A 25,835-nucleotide genomic window follows, 5' to 3' on the forward strand; every position below is an offset into this window, starting at 1 on the left:
CTGTTCTTTGGTCCTGGACCTGCCCAAGAACTTGCTTCTGCAAATGTTTTTCCACACTCCTGTCTTAAAATCTCAACAGCACTTGTCGATCTCATTTTTGGTAAGCCCATTCCAAAGCATTCCCGTGAACCAAAGTTAATTTTGTGTTCTACTGCAAATAGTATGTTCTCCTGATGCAGGCACTGTATCGGGGTCCTTGCTTGGGTACTGCACCAAGATGATGAGTGAGACCCGGATTTCCATCCCTGTGTGATGCGGGAGAGATTCTGACTCTAGGGTTTCATTCTTTGCATTCCTTTTCTATACTACCCCCATACACCACAACACTCCAAGGGAGGCACGGAAAACGGACCGCTGTGGAACTCGGTCCTTTGAGTCCGCTGGGCTGAGTTCCCAAGGCCTCCAGCAGAGGGCGTGCACCCTTTCCAAAAGCTTGCCCACGGGGAGAAATGAGCATGCGCCGGAATTTGCGTTTTCCGGCAGAGTGGCGGAACAGTTCTATCGTTTGGTGTCATTTTGCGACACCCCCGTGCGACGCTCAGCGGCAGTGAGGCTGTCATGGCGTCGCCCTTCAGTGGGGTACTACAGCTGACCGACCTGGATGACTTCATCGGGCCGTCTCAGGTGGGCCGGCCAAGGGCAAGTGGCGCCGGAGGAGGGGCCGGGCCTGGCCATGCGCAGCGGGAAACCTCTCCTACCTGTGTCTTTTCCTGAGCAAGAGACCTAGGGCCCAGGGTCTCAGTCAGTCTGCTTCCCTTCTTACCAACACAGACAACTGAGCCAGGGAAAGCTGGGCAGCCAGCTACTGGACCCCAAGATGTCCAGGAGGGATTTCCAGAAGCTATGGGAGTATTTAGGGGTGACAGGAAGACTTAATGTTACAAAAAAAAAGTGGGGGTTCCTAGTGTCACCTAACTGGTGATGCAGAGACATGATTGGGGCTGGACAGCCTCCACACACTTGTGAGACATCCGTTCCCACCCCGTCTCAGGGCCAATTTGTTCATCTGAATGGAAGGGACCATGTTGAAGGGACAGGTGAGATGCCCACTCGGGCCACTAATGTTCTTGACCTTACCTTGAGGAAGGTACAAGGGACTCCAGACAGCCCCAGCTGAAAACAGGAGCTGGTGCCCTTGCCTGGTATTCCTTTGTCCCCAGAGCTAGCAGTTCTGGGGCCAAGTCCCATGACCCATAGACGAGAGGCTGAGCTGCCACACAGGCAGGATGAACTGGGCATCTTGCCTGGGACTGGACATCCGGAAGGCCATCTCCTAGAAGGCCACCAAGGTTCTGGAGGCAGTAACAGGAGATGTCAGGGGAAGGGGAGAGGCATGAAGTTTCATCTGTGGCAGTGGGTTGGAGGTGACCTCCAAGATATTCCCAAGGAAAGCATGCCTGTCTGGCCATGGCTTCTTGACACACTGGCCTCTGGTGGTGTGCTGCTGTCTGGCCATGGCTTCTTGACACACTGGCCTCTGGTGGTGTGCTGCTGTCTGGCCATGGCTTCTTGACACACTGGCCTCTGGTGGTGTGCTGCTGTCCGGCACTTTGTCAGGGTTTCTGCAGACATTCGCTTGCATATAGAGTTAGCGACAGTCTTCATGCTGATCTGGACCTGGAGAGTGAGTGACCTTGATGATATTCTCACCTTGTACAGAAAAGGGTGGGCAACCAGAGCTCAGCATGGCTTCGGTGGCAAGGAGGTGGTGGAACTGGCCTCTGTGGTCAGCCTCACTCAGTGCAGCAGCAGCCATCCCTGAGGCCCAGCACCCTCCAGAGTTACCTTCCCCTAACAGAGCCGGGTTTGGGGTCTCTTCCTGGTGTAGACTTGCATCAAGCCTGTGAAGGTGGATAAGAAGCCAGCAAGTGGCATAGCCAAGATCCACATCGAAGATGATGGGAGTTATCTCCAAGTGAACCCAGTAAGGAGCCAGAGGTCTCGCCGTGTCCCTACTGGGGGCTGGGGACTGGTGGGGGTAGGTGCTGGGGGGCAGATCTGAAACATACCTCCTCTGCCTCATCCAGTCACAGACGTGGCCACCCTGAAACTCCCTGCATCTCTCACTGGTCACAGTCACTGACCATGGGGAGCTGGGAGGGTGAGTAGGGGTGCCCAGGTTGAGTGGCCAGCCTGTCCTGTTCTGCATGGGGCCCTTTTGTGGTGATGGCGGATCCTTCCCACCTTCCCCTGCCCCTACTTCCAGTAGCATAAGATTTTATGGTTTGGCTCCTCAAGCCCCCCCCCCCCCCTGCTTCTTTAAATGAAAATTAACCCTGACTAGCTGCCCTTTGTACTCTAAGGAATCCCTTTAAAAATCCCTTGCACCACCGCATGGAGAAGTGATGCCCAGCCATGGAACACTGAGTAGGGGAGGAACTTTGAGAATGAGTGTGCAGATCCCTGTGAACAGTGAAAAGCAGGATAAAGCTGTGACAGAGAAGGCCAGCTGTCTGTCCACAACAGTGGCCCTGTGACACCATAGCACCAGGAGGCCCTGGTTCTCAACAAAGGGTCCGCCCCATGGCTGGAGGGACAGAGGAAGGTGCCCATCACCACTGGGCTGTACTTTAAGGACAAGTGACCTCATCTTTACGGTGCTGCTGCAGCCCGGGCCTGTGGGCCTTGGGTCTCTTGGCGTGGATTAACCTCGGGTTGGGACATTGGTGTAAAGCACGGGCTCAGAGAGCAGTTTGAGGGGCTTCTAACCCTCTAGCCTTACTCCTCTGGTCAGTTGGGACCCCTGTAGCTCACCTGGCCCTAGCTCAGACCACTCCTGCATCTGTAGGAGGGCTGAAGGGCTCAGGCTGAGTTTATTCTACCGTGATGAAAAGGGAGAGGTAACTGAAAATGAAGAGTGGCTGGCAAATGGACCCCAGGCAGCTCTCACACTGTTGTTGTTGGTGTGAGTGGACGTCAGAAGGCTACTTGGAGCTAGGTGGTGGCGGCACTTGCCTTTAATCCCAGCACTCAGGAGAGGCAGGCAGACAGATCTCTCAATTGGAGGCCAGCCTGGTCTATAGAACAAGTTCCAGAACAGCCAGGGCTACACAAAAAAATCCTGTCTCTAAAAACCAAAAAAAAAAAAAAAAAAAAAAAAAAAAGCCTACTTGGAATGAATGTCCTTCCCATCGCCCACAAGACCCTGTGCTCCAGATTCTGCTCACCTGCAGGATGGAAGAACCCAGAGGCTGGAGAAGGCCAAGGTCTCCCTGAATGACTGCCTGGCATGCAGTGGCTGTGTTACTTCAGCAGAGACGGTGCTCATCACCCAGCAGAGTCATGAGGAGCTGCAGAAGGTTCTGGATGCTAATAAGGTGAGCAGTGGGGACCAGCCCTAGCAGCCTACAGCACGTACTTCATCAGGGGAAACTCAGCTGTCCACCCGCCTGGCTTCCAGCGACTCCCACATCTTTAGGTTTCTTGGCTCCCATGCCAGTGTCCTCTGATACTAAGTGTTAGGGCTGGGGCTTTGGGTTGGGTTCTGAGTGTCAACATGGCCGGCTGTGGCGAGGCCGATGGCAAGTCACTGCAGAGGCTGGCCTCTGGCAATCTGTACAAAGCCTGCACAGCCAGAGACTCTTGCATTCCAGGTGGCAGCACCCGGTCAGCAGCGGCTGGTGGTCGTTTCTATCTCACCCCAGTCCAGAGCATCACTGGCTGCCAGGTTTCAGCTGGATTCCTCAGACACTGCCAAGAAATTAACTTCATTCTTCAAAAAAATAGGTAGGTGCAGAACCTTGGGTGAACGAGGGCGGCTGGTATGGGGGCTCCTCCCACCCCCAGGCACTTGTCACTCACCCTGAACTGAACGGTAGGGGCACTCTCCCGAGTCTGACTTCAGCTTGAAGCTTCACTCTGATGGCTGAGGTCAGGACCTTAGGGGAGAAACCACCAGAGTTCTGACTTGGTACTTGCGCTGTCACCCGTTCCCTGGGTGTTTTTACAGTTACTTGATTCTTTCGGGTTCTGTTGTTAGTGTTTAGTTTTTGGAAACTAGGTCTCAGATGAGATTGCAGGTTCCTGCAAGTGCTGGAATTACATGCACATGCCCCCTTTGGTCTTGGGGCTTTGGTTTTGTCTTTTTGGTGTTTGGTTTTTGAGACAGGTTCTCACTTTGTAGCCTTGGCTTGCCTTGACTTCACTGTACATACACTCCTCCTGCCTTGGTTTCCCTACTACTTAGACTACAGATATGTGTTACTGTACCCAGCTTCAGTTACTATTTGTTTTTTAGTTGGTTTTTTGGGGTTTTTTGGGGGGGCGGGGTTACTTTTATTTTACATGTTTACATATTTATTTTGGGTGTGTGTATTGTATGTGTGGGTCACAGGACCGTTTTCAGGACTTGGTTCTCTCCTTCCACTACTTGGGCACAGGCATCAAACTCAGGTCATCAGGTTTGACAGCAGGGACCTCTCCTTGCTCAGCCATCTTACCGGCTCCATTACTGTTTCTCAGGCATGGTGTCACATCTGTTGTGTTCCGCCTTGGGTCAGCTTTGGCTGACCTCTGTGCCAGGAGCTGGGGTGGAGGATGACATGGGTGTTTTGAGAGCCCACTGCTAAATTGGGGTCCCAGTGCTGGAGTGACCAGCAAGCCCATCGGGGGAAGTGGCATGGGCATTCATGGTGCCACCTCCACAGAATGCTGCTCCTATCTGTTAGGTGACTTGGCAACTTATTGTCCACCATGACCAGGAGTCTCGCAGGGGACACCTATTGATAGGCAAGCACCCCATGCTCTTGCGTGACACATATGTATCATGAGGTCTGACCCTTGCTGTGGTACTGGAAGCCATCCTCAGTCCCCTGGGTCCCAAGAAAAACCAGCAGGGGGCAGGTGGTTCTGAGAAGAGAAGAGCACCCAGTCCCACATCACCCGAGGACAGTTCCCAGTCCTCGGGGGATTGAAGAGCCAGGAGCATAGTCTTCCACTGGGGTCCTGCGGGAGCTTCGGCTTCTGGCTTAGGGAAGGCAGGCAGACGTCAACGACATCTCACTGTGGCTGAGAGGACGCTGAGACATGTCTGCACAGCCCATGCAGGGGTGCAGCAGTGTGGCCACAGCCCATGCAGGGATGCAGCAGTGTGGCCAATAGTATAACCCTCCTCAGGGATGTAGTCATGAGGAGGAGGCTGTTGGATAAGGCAGAGATCTCTGTACGCACCACAGGTTGGACAGGAGGAGGCCAAAGCATCTAGGGGCCAAACCCTACTGGTGTGAAAGACTTAAACACATTCAGGATGGTGCCAAGGAGAGAACATTCTTTAGGGATTCGCTCTAGGGGCAGTGGTGGGGCCACTGGACAGCTCTTGGGTCATCTACACAGCAGGTGCTGTACCTGGTAAAACTGTGCTTCCTAGAGCCCCCATAGAAATGGCATGCTATGGTAACACTGGGGCAGAACCCTGCTCGTGGCCTGTGGTCCACAGTGTTGCCGCATTCAAGACAGAGGTGTTTGGCTGCTAGTTTTTGCCATGGTTAAGGCTAAGGCACATGTTCACCTTCCATTGCCTTCCAGGGGTACACTTTGTCTTCGATACTGCCTTTGCAAGGAACTTCAGCCTTTTGGAGAGCCAGAAAGAGTTTGTGCAGCGATTCCGAGGGCAAGCCAGCTCCAGAGAGGCCTTGCCCATGCTGGCTTCTGCCTGCCCAGGTATGTCCATGGCTGTATGGTTGTTTAATTGAAGTTAGGACTTGGTATACTGACAGCTTGACAAGGAAAATGGGAATGATGGGGAAGGGTATCTTGAGAGTGTAGAAATGTCAGTACCTAGGAGGTGCCTAAGGCCCAGGACATCACCTGTAGTCACCAGTTCCCATTGGTGATCACCTAGATGCCAGCCTTCCTCGTGACAGTGGTGACAGGAGGAATGTCTTAATGCCACAGTAATTTCGTCTATGAATCGGTCCACCCCCAGAATGTCATGTCACTGCCAAGAGGAGAACAGCTGTTTGTGAACCACCCCCAGGCCTGCCCTGTGCACATCTCAGACCTATTTGTTCCTTTTGGCTCAGGCTGGATCTGCTATGCTGAGAAGACACATGGCAACTTTATCCTGCCCTACATCAGCACAGCCCGGTCCCCACAGCAGGTTATGGGCTCCTTGGTCAAGGACTTCTTTGCCCAACAACAGGTAAGAGGACTGAGCATCCCCAGATAACATAATGAGGAGTGGCCAGCTGTGACACAGGAGTGAGAGATGGCCTGCTGGCTGGCTGGCCACTGATCCCTTGCCTGTGACCATGGCACTTTCTGGAGGTGTCTCGGTGACTGACACCTAATGGTAGCTGCCAGTGGAATAAGCTTGGCCTCAGTATCAGTCTTGCTCAGCTGGCCTGTTACTAACTGGGCTGTCTTTTGTCAGGCATCAGGGGGCCCAGTTCTGAGATAAAGGCACTTCTCACATCTAGAGCTGGCTAGACTCCACGTTTGGGGAGCAGGAGACCATGGGCTAGAAGCACACCCCACAGGCTGCTGGGTGAACAAATCAGATCTCACCTGAGGTCATTTCTAGCGATTTCCCGGACCCAGACTGAAGTCAGCCACTGACGGAGGGTGAGGAAGGGAGCTGGCTTCCGTAGTACCTGAACCCACCAGCACTGACATCAACCCTGTGCATTCCCTCGGCATGTGCATGGCCACACTTCCCTCGAGTCCGTGCTGTTTCCACTGTGACCTGTTCTTTCTTTCAAAGGCAGTGAGAGCCTCTTCCTCTGCTGCCACTGGCTGTTAGGGACAGAAGCAGGAGAGGAAATGTGACCCTGGTCATATGATGGCCAGTAGGTGTGAGTAAGTGCACAGGTCATGCTTGGCAGTCATCTCTGCCTCCCATTTCAGTCGGGCCACTTCGGAGCTTGGCTTAGATGGGACTGAAGTTTTCTATACTCTCTTTGTAGCATCTGACTCCAGACAAGATCTACCATGTGACAGTGATGCCCTGCTATGACAAAAAGCTAGAAGCATCCAGACCTGACTTCTTCAACCAGGAGTACCAGACCCGTGATGTGGACTGTGTCCTTACGACAGGTGCAGTCACCATGCGTAACTCTACCCCCCACTGTCTACAGGGCTCCCCTAGAGCCAAGCACTAGAGTCCAGCAGACAGCAGGGACGTCCCTCGGTGCCTCCAGGATCCTGTGACCAATGGAGACCCAGTATCAGATCCTTGCTGGTTCAGAAACGAGTCTTGAGGGCAGGCAGTGCCTCAAGTCTACTCCCTGTGGCTCCCATCTTCACCCCACTTCTAAGTGGAGTAGCCTGTCTCCCCCTTGAGAAATAAACCGTCTGGGAGGCTACACCACCTGCCATGGACTGGCAGAGTAGCCCTGGTTCCCTTTACAGTGCTGCAGACAGGAGTGCCTTCCGCTGGCCTGCAGAGGCTGGCTGGACTCAGCATCCCACCACCAGCAGGAGTGAGTGTCCCTCTGGGGACACAGACCTCTCAGCATTCTGAGACCAACTGAGCATGTGCTGTGGTCCTCTGCAGGAGAAGTCTTCAGGCTGCTGGAAGAAGAAGGAGTCTCACTCTCAGAGCTGGAGCCTGTGCCCCTGGATGGCTTGTGAGTTGGTGGTGGGGACTGAGAACGTTTATTTGGGGTCAGATGCTGCCTGTGGGGTGGGGCAGTGTCTTGTCCCCTCCTTTCTACCCAGGCTGCCTTCTGGCCGACTCCAGACCTCCCCACAGCCTGGCTGGGGCCCAAGAGTGGCTGAGTTACAGTGTCAAAGCAGAGCCTGCTCTAGAAGCCATCTGAGCTTCCCAGGGCCACCATAAGAACAGTTCTTAAGGTCTGGCTACAAGAGACCTCAGCTGTATTGAGCCCCAGCCTCCTGCACTGACCCGCCCCTCTCCCAGAACCAGTAGTGCGTCTGCTGAGGAGCCCACCAGCCATCGGGGTGGAGGCTCAGGAGGCTACCTGGAGCATGTGTTCCGGCACGCAGCCCAAGAGCTCTTTGGAATCCATGTGGCTGAAGTTACCTACCAACCCATGAGGTTAGCAGGGCAGGCACTGAAGTGAACTTGGGGGGAAGACCCCTAGAGCCCTTGGCACAAGTCTGTCTCCTCTTATGAGCATGAGGTGTGAGCAAGCAGGCCAGGGCACTCGCTTCAGTCTCCTCAGCAAGAGACCCTGAGCCAGAATTAGCAGGTGCCTGCTTGGGTGCAGCACCTGCGGGTGAGGTTACGGGGTGGGCCCATGGATGCAAGCTGTACCCCTTCTCCATCATCCCTCCCCTGCCTGCAAGCAGCAAAGCCAGAGGGCTTCTGCACCTGGGCAGGGACAGGTTTGCATGGCAATGTGCAGTTTCACAAGCCTTCTACACTTTCAGGAACAAGGACTTCCAGGAGGTGACACTAGAGAGGGAAGGCCAGGTGCTGTTGCGCTTTGCTGTGGCCTATGGCTTCCGCAACATCCAGAACCTTGTGCAGAAGCTGAAACGAGGCCGCTGTCCCTACCATTACGTGGAAGTCATGGCCTGCCCTTCAGGTAGTCCCTCCTAGCACAGCAGCTTGCCACCAGTGGGAGGTGGGAGGGTTGGACAGGAGGGGACACGTCCCCTCTCCACACCCGGGAGTCAGGGGGCTAACCCTGACTTCCCACCATGCCCTGTGCTCTGCCACAGGCTGCTTGAATGGAGGGGGCCAGCTCAAGGCTCCAGATATGCAAGGCCAGGAGCTCCTCCAGCAAGTGGAAAGACTGTACAGCATGGTGAGGAACGAGGCACCCGAAGATGCACCTGGGGTCCAGGAGCTGTACCAGCACTGGCTGCAAGGTGAGGGACCCGAGCAGACCCGCCGCTTGCTGCACACGCAATACCATGCTGTGGAGAAGACCAACTCAGGCCTCAGCATCAGGTGGTAGGAGGCCTTGGGAGTCTGAGAGCCCCAGCGGCCAGCACCAAGACTCCAAGGAAGACCATGTGGGTATCAGCAACAGAGGACACTCCAGAGACCTTCAGAATTCAAGGAGAGCCGCCACAAGGATGACTTGGATTCTGGGCTAAAGTGGGTCACTAGCCGCACGTGTCCTTGGCAGTACATGACCTGCGTGCCTCTGGTTGGTAATGTGGTCTATGGCCTGTGCACCTCCAGATTCCACACTGAGTTCTGCACGGTCGGAGTGCAGGCAGGATCAGGGGTAGCCAAGGAGGCTAAAGGTTCAATGAGGTTCTAGAATCTCTCCTATTGGCCCAGAGCCATGGGCGTATTCCCTGCCCTGCCCTCCGGCTGTAGTAGCCTGAGTATGAGCTGTTTCCTTTCTGTGGCTAACCCCTAAAGCTACAATGTATAGGGCAGGTATCAAGCCTGAACCTAGTGGGGCACCTGATCCTCTAAAAACTGGCTGTCGTCTGGGCAGTCAGATAGCACCACGCCTGTATGGTTGTGAGAACTCCATAGCTTGTCTCTCTCCCAGCCTCACCACTAATAAACAGGTCTGCACCTCTGGAAGCATCTCCTGTGTGTCTGGCACCACACTGGGCCTTTCCAAGTTTATTCACCCTTCTCAGCCCCCAGACATGTATGTCTCAGGGCCTACAACAGCTCCTCCGGAGAGTCCGCCTGTCTGGCCCCCTGAGCAGTAGAGACAAGGAAAGCACCATTTGCTGGTTCTTTAAAGCAGGGTAGCAGGGCCTCAGAGGAATGTTCTGGAGGCAGGGTTCCAGTCAGCTTGAGATCAGGAGAAGGGGTGTGGAGACAAGCAGCCTTCCCACATGGCTCATTTTTCCTGGGGTGTACTCAGAAGCCCCCACTGCAAGGCCAGGAGTGCCCGAACCTGGGGCTGCGGTGGTTCCAAAGCAAGCTGGAAGCGTGCTCGCTCCCTGCAGAGTACCTCCAGGACCTGGGCTGGTGCCACCTGGCCTGTGAACTCACGCACTGGATCCTCTCTGCAGGGAAGAGTATGCTGGGGAATTGTGGGGCTGGCCAGCTGCCTATGGGGGTGGGGCCAAGCAGAGCATTGCATAGAAGGAAGAGGGCCCTTAACAAGGAAGAGGGCCCTTCCCTGATGCCAGGGACATTCAGCTCAATAAATAGTCCCTAGATACCCTCCTAACTACCCAAATTACTGCCAAAGAGGCCCCAAGGATGCCAGCTAGTCCTGAGACTGCTCCACGGGGACACTCGAGCTGGCAGTGCACATGGCCTCTTGAGGCTGCCCCATCCACTGGAACGGCCCAGGCCCCACCACAGGAAGAAGGCCCAGGACACAGCCATACTTACGTTACCCTCAGGAAAGGGTTGTACAAGAGCTCCTCACCCAGTGTCGAAGGCACAGTAGGTATATCATCATCATCTCTCTTCTGCAAAGAGCACAGGCCCCTGATTACAGCTGGGATCCAACAGCCACAGGGAGATTAAGGTGGGTGGCAGACGGTCTGTAGCAGGGCAGACTCTGGCCTAGCCAGCTGCAGCCAGCAGAAGTGTCAGTCTGACTCTCCAGTGACTCCCTTTCTGGACTTCCCCCAAACTTCAGGAAGACTACTCCTGCCTCCACCCCTGTTGTGGAGCCAGAAAAGGATGCACCTGGGCCCAGGACAGCTTAGCTCGCACGTGGTCGTTGCAGGGCTCCACTTTCTGCGCAAATTCAAGATTGTTCAGTGTATGCTCATGACCACAGAACACCTTCTGCAAGAAGAGGGAGCTCAGTGAACACACACTGCCCCAAGTCAAGGAAGGCACTCACCCCTAACCTAGCATCCAACCCACTCTGGTCCACACCACCTTTACCAAAGCAGGACAGGTACAGAAGCACAGGTTGTACCAGGAAGAAGTTCAGTACCACGCATGTGGACCCCACAGAAGGCTCTCTCACCGTCTGGGGTGGCAGGGTGTCCAGGATCTTGGTCAAGCTCTGGTACATCTGCTGTGCAGTATCCTCCAGATGCCAGCCACAGCCTGCCACTGACAGAGCATCCCCTAGGGAGGAAAGAGGGTCAGAAGGGGGCAGGGAGGGCACAGTGAAATTGCATAAGTGGATGAGTCCAGGCTGCAAGGTACCAGAGAAGAGAGCTGGTGGGTCCGGGCATTCATCCTCCCACAGGAAGTAGCTCATGTGGCCAGAGGTGTGGCCCGGCGTCAAGAGGCATCGTACATGGATGGCCCCAAACTGTGATGGTGAGGCATTGGACCTGTGAGGGCTGGAGGGCAAGCCCGGGCCAGGACTCTCCCCACCCCTTCTGGGCGCATGCTCACCCGAAGCTCCTCCCCATGTGCCAGCCTGCGGGTTAGCGCACAGATGCGCTCATCTGCTCCCATCACTGCCAGTCCCGGCCGCAGGTGCACCAGCTCCGCATTTCCACGTGTGTGGTCCCTGTGGAAGAACAGGAGCTTGGACAAGTCAGAGTGCTAGTGGAGGAATCTGACTTAGGCCTCGGCACACACCCTCTTTACTCACCAGTGGTGATGGGTGGTCAGCACCGTGGTCAGAGACACCCCCTCGCGGCCTGCAATTTCCAGCAGCTGAAAAGAATGGAGCTGTAGTGCCGTGGGCCACCCATCCCATACTGCGGCACTAGGTTCAGGGCTTAGTTCTCCAGGCAGGCCCAGGACTCAGGACAGCACGGGTCAGGGAAGATATCGGGCAGACAATTAAAAGTACTGGGGCACCACAAACACCAAAGGTAGCCATAACTTCAGGGGAACCCAAAGATAATGCATCAACTGTAAGGTACAAATATAGGGGATCGGGTCTGCTCCAGACAGAGAGGTAGGGAGTCCCTTGATGGCATCCTTTGTCGGTCCTCACCCTCTTGGGCACAGCCACGTCCACAGCCACTGCCTCCCGTGTGTGCTCCTCAATGATCAGGTACATGTAGTTGTCCTCAAGTACCGGGATGACTTTGACCTTCATGGTCACAGACCTCAGCCAGTCCTCACCTTCTCCAAAAGAGGCACCCCAGCCTAGTGAATCCCTTCTCCTGAGCTGCACGAGGCAGGTCAGACACACACACACTGGGGGTACAAAAGAAGAGTTGCTCCGCTACCCAGGAGCTTCTCAGAGGACCCACTTTAGCTCCAAGACCCAAGACTCAGGGGCCGGCGGCCCTGCCCACCTCAGACCCCGCCCCTTGTCCCAGCTTCACCTTCCCCCAAAAGCTACACAGCACTGCGGCTTCCTTCTAGCTCCGCCTCCTAGCTCCGGTAGACCCCGCCTTCCTCCACAGACCCCCGCCTCTCTCAGCTACAGTGAGACCCCAAGGCCTGGGTCGTCCTCATTCCCTGCTGTCCTTCTCACCCACACATGAGCCGCCAATCTAGCGTCCCTGCCAGAGCGTGGCCGCTGCCTCCCACGCTCCCCTACTCCCCCCGGCGCGACCCTGAGTGCAGCCGAGATCTGACGGGAGACGCAGGAATTGCGCGTGCGCAAAAGGGAATCCACGCACCGATAGGGCGCCGGGTAGTGTAGTGAGCATGCTCCATCTCAGCATCAGGCAAGGGCATCTCCTCAAGTTATCCTTCCTGGTGCCCAGGCTGAGCTAGCTCGCGAAGTTCACTGCCCCTGATTATGCCCGTTTCTCTCAGACAGAGGGTGGCAGGGTGTGTCCAGCTTGTTCACCTGCTGGTGTGAGTTCAGCTGACACAGGAAGATATGCAAGAGTCTAGAGTTATGAATCCCTACAGGAGGGCAGGACATCCCATATAAAGACAAATAGTGCCCACAACTGCAGGTACAGGTTTAGCATTGTCATGCCCTGCTGGATCCAGTTGGCCTGAAATAAACGGGGTGCCTGTCTGTACTTCCCAGATGACATGGGGCCCGTGAAGGAATGGAATGTGGAAAGAGCTGAGCACGCTCACCCTCTTCGTAAGCACTGAACGGCCTTGCCCTTCCTTGGAGGCAGGATGGGTAGTCTCTAAGATCAACAGAGGCCTTGGCAACACTGGCAACACTCACAGCAACAGCCAGGAAGCAGGCCACCATCAAACAGGTCCGGGGCCAGAATTCCTTTCCCCTATGGAGGATGTAGCAGCCCCAGGCCCCAGGCCAGGGGCCTCACTTCAAGTCACAGAGAATGTGAGTCTTCCCAGGACACTGATGTTGCATTGGGGTCCTTCCTTTCCTTCACAGACCAGAAGGGATGAAATCCTGGATCCCGTGTCTGTTCCTGCCCAGGGAAGGAGCTGACCTTGTTCAGGAGGGCTGAAATGCCTCTATAAGAGCGGGGTCCACAGCCCAGGCTGGAGACCCACCTGAATGTGTGTGTGTGTGGGGGGGGGGGGTGCCTTCCCAGGTTGTTCCAGGAACTGAGGACTGGTTGCCAAGAGTTTCTGGACACCCAGCCTGGGCTACCAGCCTGGAGACAGAGTATCAGACAGATCCAGAGCTGAGTGAGAAGCAGCGGTTGCAGGTGGCTGTGGGGCTGTGGGGTTCTGGGTTCTGGTAGGAGCAGAAAGCCCATGAAGCCAATGGCAGCATCTCTCACCTGGTTACCCACAGGTTTCCAAGGAGCTAGTTGATCTCCAGATTGCAACCCATCACCTTCGTGAACAACATGAAGCTGAAGTCTTCGAGCTGAAGAAGGAAGTGAGTAGCCATGCAAGCTCTGTTTGTCAGCCTGAGTGCATTCAGGAACAGAGTGCACCCCCAGGACAAGCACCATGAAGGGGTTCAGGTGCCTGGGAGTAAACTCACACTTCGTGTCTGTGGGCTTTTATCTGGTCCCTGTATAGTGCCCAGGTGAATACCTACTTGCTCCGGGTGGTCCAGCAGATATTCCTGCTCACCTTGATGTCCATAGGTTCTACGACTAGAAAGCCGGGTGCTAGAGCTAGAGCAGCATGGTGACTGCAAGGGACATAGAGTCCAACCAGCAGCCAATCCAGGGCACCACCAGGTGCCACCACAAGAGGTCAGTGAAGAAGCCCAGGCCTGAATGTGTCACTTACCACAGACTCCAGGTTACCATGAGCACTTAAGAGAGCCGGGCTGGGCACCTCCACAGGGGCAGTGAAACAGGTGTCTGCTGCTTCCTCCCCTCCCCTCCCCTCCCCTCCCCTCCCCTCCCCTCGCTTCCCCTCTAACCACGAAGGTGCAGCCCAAGCAAGACAGACTCTCTGAGCCTGAGCATGAGCAACGTGAGTGCACAGCCACCTAGCCTGAAGTCTGCCCGCCTTGTGGGGGGCAGGGGGGGTTCCAGAGTTTGATGTCCCTTGCACAGCCAGCTTTTCTTCACCCTCCAGCCATCGGGAGGACAGCAGACGCTGCAGGAAGAATTGAAATGGGTCCTGGAGCATCACAGAGTCAGGCAGCAGGCGCTGGAGACACGAATGTGAGTTTCACCTCACCTAGAACCAGCAGAGCCCAGTGGCCAGAAAGATCCTCCTTCGGGGGATGAGGGAGCACCTCATCGTGGTCTAGCTGAGCGTGTACCGTGTTCACAGGGCAGTCCTAGGCCAGCAGTTGAAGGGAGCCCGAGAAGAAGCCAGGACAGCTGGTCAGCGCCTGGCTGCCCAAGCCATGGTGAGGGTTTACCCACCCTATGAGCCTCAAGATGTCGCTGGAGGGAGTCCTACAAACAGAACAAGAGCTCTTGTACACTCCCAGGTGCTGTCTACCTGTCAGGGTCAGCTCCGGCAGGCTGAAGCTGAAAATGCTCAGCTGCAGTTGCAGCTGAAGAAGTTGAATGAGGAGTATGCCGTCCGGCTGCAGCGCTATGCCAAAGAGACAGTGGTGAGCACTTAGGTTCTGTGGCGGTCGGAAGTGGCCTCTGAGTCTTGAGTGCAAGCCTGGCCTGGATGTGCTGGACAGTTATGGGGAAACTTTGTGGTCCCAGGTCCCTGCACAGGCAGCTGGGGTAGGAGGGGAGGTTAGATCCAATCAAGTGCCACCCTACCCAACTCAAGCCCATCTCCTCCAGCTTGACTGCCTAACCTAGTCCAAAGCCAGCCCCAATCCTAGCTCTGTCCTACCCAACCTCCTCCAGGAGACTGCCAACAGCACAGGTCGGGCAGCCCTTCAGTCGCTCCTGGAGGCCACTCTTCAGGACATTCGGGCCGCACACCGAAGCCGAGAGCAACAACTGGCCCAAGCTGCCCGGACCTACCGCAAGCGCCTGGCAGATCTGAGCCGGGGGCAGGAGTTGCTGCTAACCACCTGCAGGTGGGCTCCACCCTGACCCAGACACCGGGGGTGGGGTGGCCCCACATGACCTGCATTGTGGCTTAGCATGCTGCAGGTGCAGTCCCAGGCACAAATAGATCCCAACAGGGCACATGGTACTCCCAGGGCTACCTTTGCAACAGCCATCGACCTGGAGCCATTACCCATGCACTGGGCCACCGAACTCAGCCACCAAAGGGAGAATGAGGTAATGCTGGGACCCAGGTGCCCCCTCCCTGCTGCCTGAAACTGCCTTGAAGCCCAGAGGCCCAGCACTCCCCCCAGGCCTCATCCCAAGCTCAGAGCCTTTGAGCAGTTGGCCTTGTTCAGTTAATCAAGGGAACCCACCATGTGCTTTACAGTATGGCAGACACAGGACACTGCTACAGCACCCCGAGAAAGGACCTGGTGAAACTTCCAAGGACAGCAGGTCACAGCCACTGTGAGTGCCCTCCTGTTGGTGGAGGGGAGGTCTAGGAGTCAGGTAGAAAGCTGCACAGCCTTCGTCCATTCTGCCAACCCTTGCTGCTGGCTGGGATTCTCCTATCCCTGCTCTGGGCTATCTCAGTTTGTATGGGGGACACTGGTAATCACAGAAAAAATGGATGGCTGCTTTGTTAACTATCTAATAGGTAACACTTGGGTTTGGTGGGAGCTGACAGTCTGGGTGGCATGGCCAGCCCTAGCTTTGGCCCTCTACACCTGCTGTAGAGCAGGCAGGCACTGGAGACAGCACCTCCCAGGGACTAGGGAACCTAATAGACAAGTTCTGGGGAAGAAGACACCTAGTAGAGGGTTCTCCAGATACAGATGCTCCAGAGCCCCAGGCAGTGCTATGCTGTCCTAAAACCACACAGCAGGCATTATGCCTGCCTGGAGACTGCCCCTCCTGCCCTCCTCCCCTCACAGGGCCCTGGATACTGCATCCTGGGCCCAAATCCAGAAGAAGCTGCAGGACTTCTCCCAGGACACCCAGGTAGTGGGCAAGGAATGGTGGGGGCCCCTCCCTACGCCCTGCCCTGGCTCATGGCTCCTGCCTCCACCAGGCAGAGCTGGAACGAGAGCGGGCGCAGCTGATAGTCCGGGCCACCATGGCAGAGCAGCAGCTCTCTGAGCTACAGGAGTATGTGGACCAGCACTTGGGCAGGTAGGCCGGGTGTGACTCCAGGGCCCTAATCTAGGTGAAAGGGAAAGAGCCCATGACCAGAGAGGTGATCTGTCTGATCATCCCAATCAGGTACAAGCAGGAAATCCAGAGACTGAGGAAGTTGGTGAATACCGGAGACCACCAGGGAGCGGAAGTTATGCCTTCCACTAGGACCCAGTGCCCAAGGACCCCGAGTCACTAGCTAGCCAGTCTCCCAGAGACTACAAATCAAACCTCTTCACAGCCAGCATGGAACCCACTGCACACCCCACCCCATAGAGCGATTCCTGGAACAAACAAGAGTCAGGATTGAAGCCTGTATCGAGTCTTTATTGTATCTGGTCGGCCAGCCTGTCAAACAAGGGTCCCAGGGATGGAGGTAGAACTGGACTCTGGGATAGCCTTGGTGGACACCCCACAAGAAGACACAGCTGGCCCAGTACCGTGGACATCATAGGCCCAGACTCTGTCCAGGCCCTCACCCACCACAGCTACAGGCTGCCAGGTGGGAAGGGGGGGAAACGTCCAGACACCACGCGGGCCCCTGCAGGTAGCTCTCCTTGCAGCTTGTCCTCCAGCAGTGGGAGCTGTAAGGAGCGAACAGGAGGGAGGAGGGCACAGGAGCAGGTAAGGAAAAGCTGCCCCATCCAGCGAGGCCCAGAACCTATTCCAGCCCTCAGAGCCGCCGAGCGCCAAGAGTGTGGCCCTGACCTCCCAGCAGGACAGCAGACCCAAGACCTACCACACTGGGGGCCAGGAACACAGACACATTGTGACAGTCTCTGAGGCTCACCTGTGGGAAACAAAGATAAAGGCTGGAAGGCATGGGGTCACTGAGTTCTGGCCTCCAGCCCACCCAGGTATCAGTGTGGTAGCATTCAGAGCATGAAACCCGGGAGATAAAGGTATCAGGAGCTGGGTTTGATCTTCAGTTCTGCATAAACTTGGTCTGATGGTGCATGCCTGTAATCCTAGCACTCAGGAGGTAAGAGGCAGGAGTTCAATGTTATCCTAGGCTATATAGTGAATTTGAGATTGGCCTGGCCTAGAGATCTCGTCTCAAAAAAAAAAAAAAAAAAAAAAAGATAAAATGAAGTTTGATAAGTTACCTTCCAGAGATCCTTTCGATGGTAGCAAACACTCCCGGAACAACCAGCCCTCCAGGCATGCAGCCTTGCAAGTCCCACAAGCCACGGGTTCAGCTCATAACCCACAGCTGGACGGAGACCACATTGGTGGGCCGCCAGCACCTATGAGAGCCAAGAGTGTGGGACCTGGACGTAGGGAGGGGGCCACCACGGGAGGGGCAACGAACGGACACACAGGCCTTACGATCCTGCCATCACCAGAGCCTAGATCCACCATTTTTCCAGGGCGGCCTCGCAACAGCGACAACACGTGCTCAACCTGCCGGGCACTCGCGCCAACGTAGGGTACCTGAATAAGGAATTTGGTGGGCTGAGGCTAGAGTTGCACAGACCAAATCACCAGGTTGGGGGTTGCATGCCTACTAGCTTTCCTTCCTTAGATATCCGCCACACCCGGTGCAGTCCCGCCCCTCTCCCCCCCCCCCCCCCGCCCCAGTAATTCAATCCCAGCTTCATTTATATACCCTTGGTCATAACGACAGGCTCAGGCCCTGCAACATATTAGTTCCACCTCTCCGTACATCCGGTCCCCTGGTTAGGTCCCGCATCATAATTGGTCCCGCCCATCTATACGAGCGATCCCACCCATTGATCCACGTCTCGCTTCAGTTTTGGTCCTGCTCCTTCTAAGGAACGTCCCACGTCGCACCTGCAGCCTCAGAGGCACGCGGCGGAAGCCCGGTTGCAGAAGCAGCGCCCACACGGTGTAGGCGGCCAACCCCGAGCCTGCCGCTGCTTGCAATAGCTCCAACAAGCCCGGCCGCCTCTCGCGCAGTGCAGTCAACGCCTCGGCCGGGTCGTCGTGATCCATGGTTGAGAGATACGCAGTCCAGGGTCGTCCTTCCCAAGGCCTCCAGGCGGGAGCTGGAGGCGGCTGCCCTCCCGGCGACCGCCGACCTGAGCCGTGCTTTTTCTGTCCGGAGCCTACCCCAGCCGTTGCAGCGACCGCATAAGCCTAGACAGAGGCTGCGATCGGACGCCGGAAGTGGAAGGGGCCTGTGCGGCCAGTCCGTCACTCATTCTTCTCCCCCTAGCCCGGCGTGGCCCCTCCTGTGGGTTCCGGGTGATGGTATCGAGTCTCAATGACCCAGGAGAAAGGCGAGCCTTACAGGGTTTGCCCCTCGTAGGTCTATGGTCCAAGATCTACAGCGGCTAGCCTCTGGGTCCACCCTGCAGACAACTATATGAAATCTCAGCTCTGGATCCCCCTGAGGCCACACTGCTCCTGCCCCGCAGCCCCAGGTTAAAACCAGGGCTACTATAACTGGAAGTCATTTTCCTCATGCGGATTCTGCTGACCAAGACTTCCTGAAATCCTACCAAACACCCAGAAGCAACCCAGGGAGGACGTCCTTCCAGTCCCTCCGACAGCGACGACAACTAGGCGGGAAATAGAGGGTGTTCTGGGGTCAAAGGAGAGGGGCGGGCAGATACAGACAGATGTTGGCTCTCTAGTGAGTGTGAAGGGAGGGGGCCGGATGTGAGAGGCTGGGTGCTGGCAGCTGGCCCAGCCTAGGGTGAAAGACAGCTCAGGAGCCCGGAAGCTCTCTTTCCTTCAAAAATAAAGGGTTGAGTGACTCCTAGTAAGGCCCTGCATGTAAACAGATAGAGCCTTGAGTCAATCTGCTGGACCCCGACCACCTACATTAAAGCTAAATGGCCGTGAATGTAAAGTCCTCCTTGTCTGTGTCCAGTCCTGGCCTGCTCCTCCTCAGCTATCTAGTAGAACCCGTGCTGACTTCCAAACTGAGCATGCCCAAGACCACCACCCTGTCCCCCGGGGTGCAGAGTGTTTTCCTCCAAAACAGTCTGAAGGACGGGTGTCCCAAGGCAGCAGAGTATGTGTATTCTGTGGAAAGAGGCTCTACTCCACCCAGCTCAGAATCGAATCGTCACCAGCAGAACTGAAATGGGGCCCTCCCACACACCGAGTTCTAGATAGGGTTGCTTGGGCACAGCTATTCTTATCGGCTGCTCCTGGTAGTATTCTCAGGCCTAGAGCACCCAGGAAGCCCTGGCAACTTTACCTGACTGGCACCCACACAAAGCACTCTGCTCCTCAGTTGCCAGGGTTCTACTTGGAGGTGTCTCTGGTGCACACAGGTTTCCCCAGGCTAGTTCCTGTGATTTCGGTCCGCTTGCTCACACACACACACACCATTCCCCTTGCTGTCTCTGCTTCCACTTTTGGGGCCTTCATCACTCGTTCCCTAGTGCAAACATGAGGCCACTGGCCCAGTCGTCCCCTACACCCAGGTGGAAAGGTGCCGGTCTAAGCCCTTAGCACTCCATGGAGTTTGGGGAAATGAGAGTAAGTAGCAGGGAGCCAGATGGTGGAAGAAAATGGTGTCACCTGCTCTTCAGGAGTGACCACTTACCCTCATCACCCACCCCCCTCACTCCATAAGCAGGCCGTCTAAGTAAAAGAGGCATGCTCTCTGCCCTAGCATATGTACAGGTGTTATTTAAGCTATCTGCCTATAAACATTCCAAGGCAGCCATTCCAGGGCCTATGTAGGGTGTGGCACAAGAAGGTACCTTCACTGGCACAGTCGACGCAAGGAACCATACGTCTGGTCCCTGTCCCTCTCCCAGCCTGTTCCTTACCAAAGAATGAATGGTCCACTGGGACTGATGATGGACGAAAGCCTTAAAGGGAGGGCACGCGAGGATAGAAAGCCATTTCTGGAACTCCACTCCCACTCCACTCAGCACTGGAGCTGACGGTTTCTCAGAAGCCATGAGGTAGAGGTGGCAGGAATCCGCTTGGCTGGGGCCTGAGAAACCTTGTGCACACCTCACTCAAGGGCTTTCAGGCCATAGGCTTTGTCTGTCCAGGGTCTCACTAGCCCTTTACAAAATAAAGAGGCGGCCCAGGAGGAAGCCAGGGATGGCAACAATGGGGCCAGTGGCGGGAAACAGTCCTTAGAGACCTCATTGTGCACTTCTCCCGCCGGAAACGAACCAGCAGGATCCTGCAGTGGAGACCCCACACCCTGCAGGCTCTTTGCTGTGTCTGGATGCTCAGCACGTCGCAGGGGCCTCCGGACAGAGGGGCCCATTCTTCCCCAAGGGCGGGACCAGGCCAAGGATGACTGTATGGCTCACAACGACCACGGAAGGGAATGGCACACTGCCAGACTACAGCACCCCTCCCTAACAGACCTCGTTCAGAGCTGGAAGTGATGTCTGTCTGCTTGATCCCCAGGCCACCTAAAGAACCCCAATCAGCCCAAGTCTTGAGAATTGCAGCACTTAAGCTCTCAGCCAAGATCACACCGGGGTTGGAGGGAAATGGGCTCACTGGTCAGCTGGGTCAGCAGGGCAGGCAGGCCAGGAAGGGTTAAGAGGGCAGCAGAGGGGAGAGCAGGTAAAGTGAGGCAGGAGCAGAGCTGGGTGTGTCACAGAAGACCAAGTCTACAGTGGCTGGTGTGATCCAGGTTATTTAGTATTCTATCACCTCACTGCGGGTACCAGGATGCCATTGGAGCCACACCCTTCCCACCCACCCTCCTACCACCCCTCCCCCGTACCCCATTCCCAGAGGAAGGTCCAGCAGGGGCTTGCTCCCAGGTCTCTCAGTCCAGTGCCACCTCACACGGGTTGAGGTGGGCTTTAAGGGCAGCTGTATAGACACGGCTGAACTCTTGGAAGCGGGGAGCACATCCCAGCCAGGCTTCACCAAATCGGCTCCAGCCCATGAAAAGGAAGGAGCCTGGGCCAGGACGCACACCACAGTGCAACAGGGTACGAATGGAGGCCTGGCCCTGGCCCTCCAAGCCCTCTTTCTGGAACAGTGGCAGTGTCTGGCGGATGACACGGGTGGCCACCACAGTGATGACTGATTCTTGTAGCTCCACGTCGTGGGCGACCCCATGGATGGTCCCCCGGATCACTGTGAAGAAACGCGGTGGCCAGTGGTGGGCACGTGGGAATGTGGGGCAGACCCCAAGATCTCCCACAACAGGAATACTCACCGAAGTCACTGGTGCATGCAGACAGAAGGAGCTCAGTATCACTGCAGGGCCTGCAGGCACCTAGCATGCAAGGCAGGTGATCAGCCAGGCCTGCACTCTCTCAGCACAAGCCCACAGCTCCTCCCAGCAGGAAAAGGCCCCAGAGCTGGTGGTTAAACCCTTCTCCCAGCAACCATTCAGCCTGAAGACACCAGAAGTCACGGTGCGCCCTGCAGGCACATGTCTACTGATGGACACCTTGGTGCCTCATACACATTCCTGCACACCCAATCTCGTAAACTCATACCAACACCCAAGAACATTCTGTGGCCTCTCAGAGCTGCCTCCCAGGCCCAGCTAGGGCGGCAGGACATTCTAGTGGACTCTGGTTCTGGGGTCCCCAGCTAGGGCAGAACGGTCCGAGAGCCATCCCCTGCAGGGTCAGGCTGCAAGTTCCAGAAGAGCAAAGCACTGGGCCCGGTGCCCTGCAGGGAGGCAGGGCAGGCGTCTCCATGGTGACGAAGAGGCACACTGGACTTTTGTTGGCTGGGCTGGGGGAGGGGAGGGAGGTCACCACCAGGCCAGGGAGCCCTGGACAGCTTTGGCCATAGGCTTTGATTCTGCCCCAGCCCACCCCTTCCCCCAACCCTCCAGACACCAGAGGCCCAAGTCTGGCCTCTTCTGTATTTGCTCCCTCCTGCTCTTTCCCGAAAACGAACCCTGAGGAGGAGGAGGGAAAGGAGGGAGCACTCCCAACCCACCTCCCTATGACCTGGAAGCCACTATGCTCTCCAACAGAGTGGTCTCTGTCAAGCTACGGACGGACCCTCTGTGCAGTGGGGTGTCAAGGCCGGGTTAGAGAGTCACTTCCCGACACCAACCTCTTCAGTCAGTCTAGTCACTCACCATCCACACCAAGACCTTGAGCCTGGGGAGGCATTTCTGCACGCTGGTCCTCGTGCAGCTCAAAACGGAAGGCAGCAACTCGGCGGCTGATGTCGCGGTGTGGTGTGGCCTGCAGGAAAAGGGCCCGGCGCTCGCGGGGACCCCATCGTATGCAGCGGCCCCCAGCCAGGTCTGGGCCCTCGGCCAGTAGCAACTCTAGGTTGCCGCCCATCCGTTCAGCGAAGACCTGGGCACCAGCGAAGGGCCGCGCTGGGCGCAAACAGACGATGCTGGGCCGCGTGCCCGGATCGGGGTTGCCCAGGGTCAGCCGCAGCGCTCCGGCTGGGTACAGCCACTCGATAGCGCCCTCAGTACAATCCAGGGTCAGCTGCCCCACGCTGCCGGGCTCCTGGGTCAAGCCGCTGGGGACAGGACGGTGGTTCTCAGGCGGGGTGGCCCTTGTTCCCCTAGCCGGCTCACCCCCTTTCCCGCATCTACCAACACCTGCGTCCACTCTATGGAACAGGTCATTGAGGTCTGGGCTTCCTCAGTTCCCAGTGGGAGGGAGGCACCTAATACAAGATGAAAAACCCCTCCCCATAATCGCTCCTGGGGACCGTACCTGCCCCTCCAGCTGCAGCGGTCCTCGGAGTAGCCGGCACGAGCAGACGCGGCCAGGAGGCCGCAGCACAGCGCGCAGAGAAGCGCGGGGACGGGCATGGCTCGGGGACGCGCCGGGGCCTCGGGCTGCTGCCCCGGGAGGGTCGGGGCTGCAGCGCGAGCAGCCCGCGGCGCGGCCGCCCGGCCCGGCGCGTCCCCACAACCGGCGACCCCTCGGCGCAGCCCCCTCTGAGCTCCCGGACTGTGGGGGCGGGGCCTTTGCTCTCGGACCAATCGCCACAAGCCCCAGAACTTTCCGCCAATTGCAGAGCCCTCTTGGGGGCGGGGCGGGCTGAAGGCGGGAGCGCGGTCCAGGGTAGGTTTGGAGCGTGTAGCGTTCCTGTCTCCCCATTTGGCGATCCCCAGTATCCTGGAACCTTTGGTGGGTGGGTGGGTGGGTGGGGGTCGCTGTCGATTGGAATCTGGAGGGCAGTTCACTTCACTTGGCCTTCAATGGACCTCAGTAGGCAGTCGGCAGCCAACATCTGAACACTGGTACCCTGCTGCTGGTACTCCAGGGAAGAGAGATTAGAACCCCTGTGTCCCTGCGTCCCATAACAGAGGGTACAGAGGGTTCTGATTAGCCTAGGGCCTGGGTCATGGAGCTAAGCCAAGCCTTGGGTTTGGGGAAGAGGAAGAGCACTGGCTAACTCTGGAAGGAGCTGTGTGGCCGGGGTGGGCCTCCTTCCGCACCATACTTTTTCAGACCACCTGCACATTAAATGAATACCATGAAAAACGAGGCACTGTGGAGACCTGCTTGGGCATCCACAGACTAGAAACAAAGCCTGGAAGTACTTGCTGGTGCCACAGTGCAGGCCCTGCAAAGTCAAGATCAACTGGAACAGAATCTCAAAGATACCTCAGGAGGCCTGGGGATGGGCTAGGTTATACAGTGCCTGCCACTCAGGCATCAAGCCCTGGGTTTGATCTTCTAACTAATGTTAAACTGATTGTAGTGTATCGTGCCTGTGATCCTAGCAGTCAGGAAGTAGAGGAAGGAGAGCAGATGTTCAAGGTCATCCTTGGCTACATAGTGAGTTCAAGGCCAGTCTGGTCTACATGAGACCCTCTTAAAAAACACACACACACACACACAAACAAAAAGCAAAATATGCTAGAGTCAATTTGAAACCCCCCAAAAGAAACATGCTAGAGTCAATTTGAAACCCCCCAAAAGAAAAATGCTAGAGTCAACTTGAAACCCCCCAAAAGAAACATGCTAGAGTCAATGTGAAACCCCCCAAAAGGAGAAGAGCCTCTTCGGGCCTGAAGGAAGGTTAGAGGAGACTGAAGTCAGAATGGAGCCTTGGGAAGTCCCTGAGCATCTCTTCCCCAACCCTAGGACTCTACCTCTGCATCCACTGTCCTCCCAGTTCCTTTTGAAACCCTCCAGTTGTCCTGGACCTGGACTCAGGGACAGATGAGAGCCAGTGGTCTCATTGGAGGGAGCAGTTGGTTCTCCTACCAGCCTGTGGAAGAGCTTGGAAACACTGATTACGCCGTCCTTGACTCCAGGCCCTCTCAGACCAATGGGAGGTACAGCTGGCTCCTTGCCACAGACAAGGGGGTCGAAACAAGGAATTACAACAGTCAAAGGTGAAAGTGAGCAGAGCCTTCCTGATGGGTGGTGTGTCTGTACTGAAAGAAACCCTCAGAGTGAATCTTTTCTGTCAAACACTATAAAAGTGTGGTCATGGCAAGGAATTCGGACCTTTTTATCTCCCCATCTTGTAAGACTTTTATGCAAATAGACTTCTCTGTGTAACAGCTCTAGTTGTCCTGGATCTCACTCTGTAGACCAGGCTGGCCTCAAACTCACAGAGATCCACCTGGCTCTGCCTCTCGAGTGCTGGGATCAAAGGCATGCAGCACCACTGCCCGGCCTTGGATTTATTTCTAACAGGGTGAAGCCTAGATGATTCCATCTTAAGCCCTGATGTTAGTATGAATGTGCAGGCTTTGGTGCTGACTCTGTTAGTCTCGGTCTTTGCTTTGTTCCTGCATTCCATTTCTCTCTTTGGGAATAGGATAGTTCATTCTGTGCTGTTGTATATTGGAAGTACGTAACTAATTCTTTTATTCTATTGGAGTTCACAGTTAAGAGTTTGCCTTAAGCCTGGCAGTGGTGGCACACACCTTTAATCCCAGCACTCAGGAGGCAGAGGTAGGAGGATCCCTGAGTTCGAGGCCAGCCTAGTCTACATAGTGAGTTCCATGACAGCCAGGGCTATGTAGAGAAACCCTGTCTCAAACCAACAAACAAAATAAGTAATAAATAGCCAGGTATGGTGGTGCATGCCTTTAATCCTAGCACTCAGGAGGCAGAGACAGGAGGATCTCTGTGAGTTTGAGGCCAGCCTGGTCTACAGAGTGAGTTCCAGGACAGGTTCCAAAGCTACAAGAGAAACCCTGTCTCAAAAAACAAATAAACAAACAAACAAATAAATAAATAAACAAAATGGGCTGGAGAGATGGCTCAGCAGTTAAGAACATGTTACTTCGCTTGCAGAGGACCTGAATCGTGTTCTCAGCACCACGTCGAGAGGATTACAACAGCATGTAACTCCAGCTTCAGGGGAGTAGATGACTCTTGTCTCCACAGGCACATGCACTCACATGCGTGCACACATGGGCGCACACACACACATACAAGTAAAAAATAAATGAAATATAAATCAGAATAAAATCATTTCAATTAAAAGACATCACGCAGCCTGAGGAAAGCATAGCAGATGCCAAGGCATTTACAGAAGGACACAGGACACCTGGGTCCACCGCGGCTGTCCAGGGGTCCACCGCGGCTGTCCAGGGGTCCACCGCGGCTGTCCAGGGGTCCACCGCGGCTGTCCAGGGGTCCACCGCGGCTGTCCAGGGGTCCACCGCGGCTGTCCAGGGGTCCACTGCGGATGTCCAGGGGTCCACCGCGGATGTCCAG

The 25,835-nt window shown here is 55.9% G+C and overlaps 5 protein-coding genes across 16 annotated transcripts; 2 read left to right on the forward strand and 3 right to left on the reverse strand.

The window, feature by feature from the left end:
* The first annotated feature begins 490 nt into the window (after nucleotides 1-490).
* Ciao3 (cytosolic iron-sulfur assembly component 3) lies at nucleotides 491-9,451 on the forward strand. Of its 2 annotated transcripts, none has more exons than XM_052758773.1 (11): nucleotides 491-624; nucleotides 1,829-1,924; nucleotides 3,174-3,317; nucleotides 3,594-3,726; nucleotides 5,524-5,658; nucleotides 6,021-6,139; nucleotides 6,903-7,032; nucleotides 7,493-7,565; nucleotides 7,859-7,996; nucleotides 8,332-8,489; nucleotides 8,626-9,451. In XM_052758773.1, the coding sequence occupies exons 1-11, from the start codon at nucleotides 559-561 to the stop codon at nucleotides 8,862-8,864; spliced, it is 1,431 nt and encodes a 476-aa protein (XP_052614733.1). In that variant the 5' UTR covers nucleotides 491-558; the 3' UTR covers nucleotides 8,865-9,451. The 2 variants fall into 2 exon arrangements, with proteins under 2 accessions (XP_052614733.1, XP_052614734.1); XM_052758774.1 differs by lacking the exon at nucleotides 491-624 and adding an exon at nucleotides 687-1,037.
* A 5-nt stretch (nucleotides 9,452-9,456) lies between these two features.
* Haghl (hydroxyacylglutathione hydrolase like) lies at nucleotides 9,457-12,357 on the reverse strand. 7 transcript variants are annotated; one of them, XM_052758779.1, is made up of 9 exons: nucleotides 12,237-12,356; nucleotides 11,748-11,953; nucleotides 11,397-11,461; nucleotides 11,195-11,312; nucleotides 11,000-11,108; nucleotides 10,815-10,918; nucleotides 10,526-10,627; nucleotides 10,223-10,302; nucleotides 9,457-9,888 (listed from the first exon to the last, which is right to left on the reverse strand). In XM_052758779.1, exons 2-9 carry the CDS (start codon nucleotides 11,850-11,852, stop codon nucleotides 9,720-9,722), a joined length of 852 nt encoding a protein of 283 aa, XP_052614739.1. In that variant the 5' UTR covers nucleotides 11,853-11,953; nucleotides 12,237-12,356; the 3' UTR covers nucleotides 9,457-9,719. The 7 variants fall into 7 exon arrangements, 5 of the variants coding, with proteins under 5 accessions (XP_052614739.1, XP_052614738.1, XP_052614736.1 ...); XM_052758778.1 differs by having other exon boundaries at nucleotides 10,260-10,302; nucleotides 10,815-11,108; nucleotides 12,237-12,357; XM_052758776.1 differs by having other exon boundaries at nucleotides 10,815-11,108; nucleotides 12,237-12,357.
* A 73-nt stretch (nucleotides 12,358-12,430) lies between these two features.
* Nucleotides 12,431-16,567, forward strand: Ccdc78 (coiled-coil domain containing 78). Of its 5 annotated transcripts, XM_052758768.1 has the most exons (14): nucleotides 12,431-12,669; nucleotides 12,747-13,016; nucleotides 13,234-13,350; nucleotides 13,440-13,526; nucleotides 13,741-13,851; nucleotides 14,183-14,271; nucleotides 14,384-14,462; nucleotides 14,547-14,672; nucleotides 14,926-15,101; nucleotides 15,228-15,309; nucleotides 15,464-15,543; nucleotides 16,011-16,077; nucleotides 16,148-16,248; nucleotides 16,339-16,567. In XM_052758768.1, the coding sequence occupies exons 2-14, from the start codon at nucleotides 12,774-12,776 to the stop codon at nucleotides 16,448-16,450; spliced, it is 1,470 nt and encodes a 489-aa protein (XP_052614728.1). In that variant the 5' UTR covers nucleotides 12,431-12,669; nucleotides 12,747-12,773; the 3' UTR covers nucleotides 16,451-16,567. The 5 variants fall into 5 exon arrangements, 3 of the variants coding, with proteins under 3 accessions (XP_052614728.1, XP_052614729.1, XP_052614730.1); XR_008222528.1 differs by having other exon boundaries at nucleotides 12,431-13,016; nucleotides 16,152-16,248; nucleotides 16,339-16,452; XR_008222529.1 differs by lacking the exon at nucleotides 16,011-16,077 and having other exon boundaries at nucleotides 12,431-13,016; nucleotides 16,339-16,452.
* On the reverse strand, nucleotides 16,558-18,351 carry Antkmt (adenine nucleotide translocase lysine methyltransferase). The gene is given in 6 exon segments (XM_052758775.1): nucleotides 16,558-16,764; nucleotides 16,767-16,835; nucleotides 16,991-17,041; nucleotides 17,358-17,498; nucleotides 17,581-17,685; nucleotides 18,046-18,351. Coding segments are annotated over 6 exon segments (690 nt in total). The 5' UTR covers nucleotides 18,208-18,351; the 3' UTR covers nucleotides 16,558-16,602.
* Nucleotides 18,352-20,906: 2,555 nt separating this feature from the next.
* On the reverse strand, nucleotides 20,907-23,060 carry Metrn (meteorin, glial cell differentiation regulator). Its single transcript, XM_052758781.1, has 4 exons — nucleotides 22,860-23,060; nucleotides 22,259-22,659; nucleotides 21,374-21,433; nucleotides 20,907-21,291 (listed from the first exon to the last, which is right to left on the reverse strand). The coding sequence occupies exons 1-4, from the start codon at nucleotides 22,955-22,957 to the stop codon at nucleotides 20,975-20,977; spliced, it is 876 nt and encodes a 291-aa protein (XP_052614741.1). The 5' UTR covers nucleotides 22,958-23,060; the 3' UTR covers nucleotides 20,907-20,974.
* Nucleotides 23,061-25,835: the final 2,775 nt, after the last annotated feature.

Source organism: Peromyscus californicus, unplaced genomic scaffold, assembly GCF_007827085.1.
Source record: "Peromyscus californicus insignis strain IS unplaced genomic scaffold, ASM782708v3 Scaffold_3__1_contigs__length_106647218, whole genome shotgun sequence".
Lineage (NCBI taxonomy): Eukaryota > Metazoa > Chordata > Mammalia > Rodentia > Cricetidae > Peromyscus > Peromyscus californicus.